Source organism: Oncorhynchus mykiss, chromosome 12 (assembly GCF_057628025.1).
Source record: "Oncorhynchus mykiss isolate SJ-2025 chromosome 12, ASM5762802v1, whole genome shotgun sequence".
Lineage (NCBI taxonomy): Eukaryota > Metazoa > Chordata > Actinopteri > Salmoniformes > Salmonidae > Oncorhynchus > Oncorhynchus mykiss.
This window is the reverse complement of record NC_143033.1, coordinates 70898771-70906128: the sequence shown is the minus strand read 5'-3', so window position 1 is coordinate 70906128 and position 7358 is coordinate 70898771. Positions and strand designations below refer to the sequence as shown.

At 40.2% G+C, this 7358-nt stretch overlaps 2 protein-coding genes across 5 annotated transcripts in view; both read left to right on the top strand.

Moving 5' to 3' along the window:
• Positions 1 to 1259, top strand: part of LOC110538093 (homeobox protein Hox-B7a) — a 5909-nt gene extending 4650 nt beyond the window's left edge. The window contains exon 2 of the mRNA XM_021624681.3: positions 425 to 1259. Coding sequence (XP_021480356.1) covers positions 425 to 684 — 260 coding nt within the window. The 3' untranslated portion in view covers positions 685 to 1259. The remainder of the gene's footprint in view (positions 1 to 424) is intronic.
• Positions 1260 to 3159: 1900 nt separating this feature from the next.
• Positions 3160 to 7358, top strand: part of LOC110538088 (homeobox protein Hox-B3a) — a 57301-nt gene continuing 53102 nt past the window's right edge. For 2 of the 4 annotated variants that reach the window (XM_090191493.1, XM_036938131.2), the window contains exon 1: positions 3388 to 3813. The gene's annotated coding sequence lies outside the window, so the exon portion shown is untranslated. Of the gene's footprint in view, positions 3814 to 7358 lie in introns of all 4 variants that reach the window. The other 2 variants (XM_090191495.1, XM_090191491.1) reach the window with 2 other exon arrangements.

The following is a 7358-nucleotide window of genomic DNA, read 5'->3' as shown; positions in this document are numbered from 1 at the left end:
GAAATGTAATTATTTCCAAACTATGACAAAGATTTTCCCAGTTGTCTTTTAACCTCTGAGAAGATAGTAAATAATAACAATATCCTCTCCACAACTAATCCTTCGAATCATATCATCTTCAGAAATATAACTCAATTGTTGCATTTATTCAGCAAATATCACAACATTTCCTTCCACTGCACTTATGCTTTCCATGCACGTTTATCAAAGCTTTGTTATTTAGTTTTAAAAAAAACTAACGACAAGCTATGGCCTATATGCCTACTCTTTCACAAGAACAAAAAACAGATTCGATCTAGATAGAGCATTCGATTTCATTGAATTTTTTTCTATTTCAGTTTGCTGAGGAAAAAATGAAATATGTTTCCGCTCAATTTCTGTCTGTTCGGTGTTCTCACGCAAGCTCTGCCTCTGTTATATACAGGTGCAGACAGGAAGCGAGGTCGACAGACGTACACGCGTTACCAGACCCTGGAGCTTGAGAAGGAGTTCCACTTCAATCGCTACCTGACCCGCCGAAGACGCATAGAGATCGCACACGCGCTGTGTCTGACGGAGAGGCAGATCAAAATCTGGTTCCAGAACCGGAGGATGAAGTGGAAGAAGGAGAACAAGACGCCTGGCCGGAGCTCCCCTGCAGCCGAACCGCCGGGGGGCGAGGAGGACGAGGATGAAGACCAGTAGCGACGGTGAATGGACGGTGAAAAGACTAATGAGCACTACATGAGACTGATATTATATTAAAACCGTAGGGGAAAACCGTGTCCCCCCTATTCTTACACTGAGTTAAACATACAATACTACCTATAAGATTAATGATTAATGTAGCCTATAGCCACGTCTTGTGTTGTTAAAAGTACAGTGAAATTGTATAAAGAAAAAAAAATACTATGATTTCTAAGCGATACTAAATAAGCTATTGTTGCTTAAATGTTGATTTAGGTAAATATTATCTAGTTCTTTGGCATAGACCGTAATATTGCAAAACTCTGGTTGGGAAAACTAGCCTGTATGCGAGAAAAGGGATCGGCTTTGCAGCAGTTTGGCAACTCTAAGGTCATCCTTGTTCTTATATTTTCATTCTCTGTCATCTTGTGATCTTCTGGATGTATATTTTATGACTTGTTGTAAGGGCTTTTATCCCCATGTCAAATGGACCACGATATGTAGGAATTTGTATAATTTCGTGTTGTGAGGAACTATGTGTTATTCAATTGCACAAGTGTTCTGTCAATAAAGCAAACAGTAATATAAATAAATATATTTAGTTTTTTATTTATCTTGGGTTGGGTGTGTGCTACATTCCTAAATGCTTAGGCCCTATATGTTTGTAATACATAGGCATATGCGATGGCCTATCGAGGAGGCTTAGGCTATTTGTTGAATCAGAAATAATATTCTTATCGAAGATTAAAAAAGAAAAAGACAAACGTTAATATGTATGATGGTTCAATGACTAGGCCTAGGCTCCATGTAGGTGATATTTATTAAATTAATTTCACCAAATGAGCCTACAGTAAGCATTTTGTTTAACAAGACCTTTGAAAGCATAATACTATCCACAATCTTATCCGAATTTTGTCAACTTTTTGTTACGCCCATTATCACATTTTGTTGAATGTAGGCTAGCCTTCCACTGACAGGCTAGTCTGGTCAAATAAATAAATAGGCCTATTCATTTGTAGGCCTAATAGCAATGTGTTATCATTTTCATGTAATATTATTTTGAATCTATGTTTATAAAGACAAGGTAGCCTAACCTGTTTATTTTGTAATGCAGCCCAATGTTTAATATTGATAATAATAGGGATACTGGCATTGCTATGAACAGCCTGTCAGTATCACGATTTCGATCCTGTTTAGTTTACTGATGCAAGCGTTTGAATTATTTTGAATATTTAGTTTAGTGGTATATATTTTAAGCTAACCTATGGATGTTAATTATACCCGTTTGCCCTGGAATTGTTGGCTGTAGTCTCTGCCTTGGTTCTGTGCATACACCACTGACCAAGAGAAGACGTATATTGCGGGTTGTAACTAATGCGTTTATTGCATCAATGAAAGACCGGAACCCACCATAAAAGTAACCAAAAAATCAACAAAATGGGAAACAGGCGCTTACGAAAACGTCTGCTGATGTGCCAGGATTGCAGACCCTGCAACAATGCCAGTCTTCGGAGTTTAGTCTTTCCATTTTCATATTCGTTAACAATCAACACATTTCATTTGCTTATAGGCAGCATCAATTTGCATCGTTTAGTTATTGTATACTAGACGAAAACGAAACCAGGATGCAAATGCGTTTCATTCTCTTTAGGACCTTCTTAGAAGATATCTTTATGATTTGGGCCTTGGCCACAATGCGGCGATTGTATGCCGCAGTGCGAAACATTTTACGCACGCCTTTTGTAGCAAAGATGTTCAGTTGAATGTTGATATTTGCACATTTCCATGGTTGTGTTGTTGCACAAGATTGTGTTGTTGCACAAGATGAAACCTTCTTTATCAAAGTATCTCCTATTGGATATTTTGGTCGACTGGAATGCTTTGTTGTTTAGTTTACACGCCTTAAAGTCTGTTTTCAATGCTATATCGTACCCGTGCAATATTTGTTGTTCTGAAAATGGTTTTGTTCTGAACATCCACCACCAATACACCGTCAATACATACAGCTGGTCTCATATGCAAGCAATATTAATGCGACTAATAACCCTAACATCTGAACAAAGGCCTCGGGAATGCGTCGATAGCCTATAACTAAGGTAAATGGCTAACATTGATGTAATTTGAGGATGCAACTATTCAATGAGATATGCTGGTTCATCATTATCTCTTGTTGTAAGTAGTTCTTGTTTTTTATACAATTTAATTTTCTTTTACATTTCAACAATACAATGATAATATAACTAAACAGCTGGGAAAAGGTCAATTATAAGCCTAGTCTTGTCCTCCAACGCATTGTGCCAATAGCACACAAAGATATCCTTTTTCAAATATCTTTGGAGAAAAGACTAGATATGAAATATCTGAGCAATGTAGTTGTATTAATTGCTTATAAGAGCACAGAAACACCCTCACAAGAAACGTTTATGTCTCACCGATCGGCCTACAAAATCTTTCATGTGAAACACAAGAGAAATCCTCGCTATGCTTTTCCCATTTGAGAGAAAAAAGATGGCGATGGAGGAACCACTGCTGCTAAAGCAGTCATGAAGAAACGCAATAAATTCCTTGTTGTTTTATGAAAATTTACAACTTTGTGATAGAACTTTATGAGTGCCTGGGTCCTGGGATTGGCCGAGGATGGTCATGTGGATGGGTAACCGTGAACATGAACTTTTTATGATTTCCCAAGTGGTTATATTGCAGCAATCTTTTGGACACCGCACCTTCTGCAGCAACACTGTGCTCCTTCAAGGTTCTAGGCGGTTCAATCGCATGTATGAAATAAAAAAAATAACCTTGTCCCCGCGCAGTGTTTACAGAGAAACTGGGAGACCTGCCTCCTCGCCCTGCGCTATGCTAATGTGGCCGACTGTGATTGGGATTTCCGCTGCGATGGAGAGAGTGACTGACTGTGAGAGATCTGGACACACCGGAGGGTCTCGTCTAATTTTTCATACCGGGATGCTTCATTCCTGTTGACTAATGTAAATGAAACGGTATGGAGGCGGCCTGCGACACTGTAAAGCCACAGTGGTGACTTCGCGCGCTAATGGCTGTACGGAGCTGGGGCAACGGGAATGCTGTACCGCGAGCTGTGCGAGACTCGCGGATGCTATCCAAGGACTTAGTGACGGATTATCAACAAAGGTAAACGCGTGCTTGTCTGTCATTACACTCACGCTGTCTCGTTTCACAGAAAGTTTGAAAACAATTATTCAAAACGCAATCATAACTGCTCTCTCCAATGAAAATATTCACATTTTAAGTGTGCATAAACCTTTAGTAAATATTACATTCTATTATGACGTTCTATGAGATGTCGTCACTCGAAAGTGCTTGGAGATGTTTACCTTCTTATGTGTGCATGACGAATTTGTATTTGGTTCGGAGGCATATTAGAGAAATACATATCGATTTCGATATGCTCATTTGTGGCTGGCTGAGGTTGTTTGTGGTATAAGGATACCCGTGTCCGTGCTGCGAGGGCGAGGTTTGATGTAGCGGCTCCTATGCAAATAGAATTTCTGATGTACAGTCTTGGGTCACCTCTTAAGTGGAATCCTTAATCAAAAAACACGGAGCTATACAACATTCCTTCGCTCTCATACGCCTCCCTAAAGCGTGGAAACGAACAAGACGAGGCACACAACATGGCGTTTTGTAGAGATAGCAGATGATCGTTTGAGTTTAGCATTGAGACTGACCGTCTTTTTTCTAAATCCTCCATTACGCTTGGGGTTGACAAATAGTGGTGTAGCGAATCACTTCCAGATCACCGACACAACGCTTCCAGGTTACTGGACAGTTGGTACGTCTGTGCGGTGTAGAATGTTTTTGTATGTGTCTGCGGGGTGATCTCGCCCACTTTTATTGCTTTATTTCCCCTTTCATTCCCCCTTCTGTGCCATCATCCGGTATTGTTTTTACACGCTAGACCCTTTGGTGCCCATTTGTCGTATCCTCCTCATTAAAAGGTCCCCACACCCACCATAAAGGCTACTTCAACAGTGCACTTGTTATGATATCTGTTTCATTCCGTCTGTGCCTTAAACCAGACGTAGTCTACTATTTAGTTATTTCAATGTACCACCATACTACAACTACCACAAATAGCCTATACTTGTTTGCCAATCCTCATCCAAAGTAATAACATATTATTTTTCCAATGTGTAATCAATGGCGGTATTATTATTATTAGTATGTAATGCTTAATTGTGTGTGATGCTATTCGCTTCTAGCTGTGTATCAAGGGTCTGACAGTCTATCTGCTTATACATCGATCTGCAAGTATATCCATCTGTGTGTGTGTGTGTGTGTGTGTCTGTCTGTCTGTCTGTCTGTCTGTCTGTCTGTCTGTCTGTCTGTCTGTCTGTCTGTCTGTCTGTCTGTCTGTCTGTCTCTCTGTCTGTCTGTCTGTCTGTCTGTCTGTCTGTCTACAGCTTATCACAATATCTCTAATATCAAAATCAATTTTCTTTATCATCTCACTTCAGTATATGACATCACAACAAACAACACAACAATTCCTTATTAACTCCTTATTCAGTAGCACGCAAAATACAGACTAAAATCCAATAAAAAAAGTGACATGAACAAAACAAAGAACCACTGGATGAGATGGTATTTAATTGCAACATGTTGTAATATACATTTACTATGTCATAGCATAGTACATTTGTTATTGTGTCACATATTGTCAGCAACATACGCAGCCCACTACAGAAGTTCATCCATGCAGATACAATAACTATCAAAGAAATAAAGGGTAGCAGCCTAGTGCATAAACATATATCCTATTCCACTTAACGATTATAGAGACTTTGTTTTGGATTTCATTTCCAAATGTGATAAGCTGACTTGGCAGTCTTGAAGCTTGCAGTAATGCCAGTTGATTTGATCTTGCAGTGACGCAGGTCGCTGTTTGCTGCAGCTTCTGCTCCTTCCTAACTCTTTGGTGCCATCTAGCGTCCATTTTTCCTTAATGCCCAACAGCCTCCAATATCAGGGCCTTCTGTCTGGTGTGTGTGCGTCTGCGTGTGCATGTGCATTTATGTGTGTCTCTGTGTTCGAGTGTAATAGTGTACAGTTGAACCCTGCATATTGTGCTCCTATGATTGTGCAGAAATGTGTTTGTCGCTAAGTGCGTGAGCTGTTGACAAACAGCCCACAGATGTGATATTTCCAGTGTTATTGGTCCCTCTTCTGAACTATATTGTGTAACAAAACGGTGAGGCCCTGGCTGGGGCAGGAGATAACAGGAAAGCTGTAATGGGCGGGTTGGGCTCGGTGGCAGTGAAACGTAAAAGAATGCAGAGGTTGTAAATTCTCGAGCTGCTGTTGCCGCGCTTTGATGTGCCTGGGTTTGGGGGAGATTTGTGGCACACATGCAGAAGCCCAAGCCTTAAGGCTCGATTTCTCCCCTTCTAAAAAGCCCTTCACCAAGACGTAAGCGGATGACCGCTCCAAGGTTATTGCATTGTGCAGTGAGTGGAGCGTGTAGTGGTGGCCCCGTGTTAGAGCCAACCTGGATTCACTCACTCAGTGTAACTTTCACTGTTATTACCCGGCTGACTTTAGTTGGTCATTTGGTGTATTAAGTGATGTTGTGTGCTCTCTCCCCAAGAAAACAACCGTGCTATAAATGCAATCTGGCCCTATTATTTGTGAGGGTCGTGTTGAAGTGGAGACACAGTGAGAGGGGTATGGAGCTGTGGTGGTGGATACAGGGGAGGTGTGTGTGTGTGTTTGTCCTTGGTCACTGTTTTCATTTGGTTTAGTGCGGTCGCACACTCAAGGCAGTCATTTGTAAACACCTCGATACATTTTTTCGTACCGTGTGTGTGTTTACATTGAGATGGCTTTTTAGTTTTAATGTCAAATTTAATTTTACACCTCGGGGATTCGATCTTGCAACCTTTCGGTTACAAGTCCAACCGCCCTAACCACTAGGCTACCTGCCGTCTAGCCTATGTTACAACAACATAATAATTTCCATTTGAAGTGTGTATTTTACAATATCAGAATAGATTAATGACTAAATATCTATATTTTGACTGACAACCATGATTAAAAGTTACAAAACATCAGAATATTAGCAATACAATGTGTTAGAAGTAATTAGGTCTACAGTAGGCCGATATGAAACTCTATGAGACTAACGCTATGAAATATTTAATGAGTAACCCGTGTCCAAAGCTTTTGGCTGAAGGCTGATCAGGTAACCGTCTAGTGACTTCACAAGGATTGAAAGTCCGTGAAGGACTAGTCACTTTCTGGAGAGCAATAACAAATATGTAAGAAACGGTCTGCCCTGTCTATCATTAACCAGTACAGTCATTCACTTGATAGAACACCGTTGTAACACCGCGACTTAAAACCACGCAATGCTGCATGGGCCTATATAGGCTAAGGTAACACTATTTGCTAATATTGATACAATTAGTTTGCTACTATTTGATTATAGTTCTAAACGTTAAACTATGCATTTCCAAGCTAAACATGTGCGGAAAAGCATGGTTATGGTTACCTTTAATTCATGCATTATTCACTTAGGCTATCTACCTCCGTTTAATTCGATATTTCCACACACTGTCATGCATGTAAAGACTTGCAGAATGCCTTGTGCAGAACTGGAGTTTCTTCAGAGTTATCGAGTCGCTGTGTTTGCAATGAAAATGTATAAGACTGGTGAA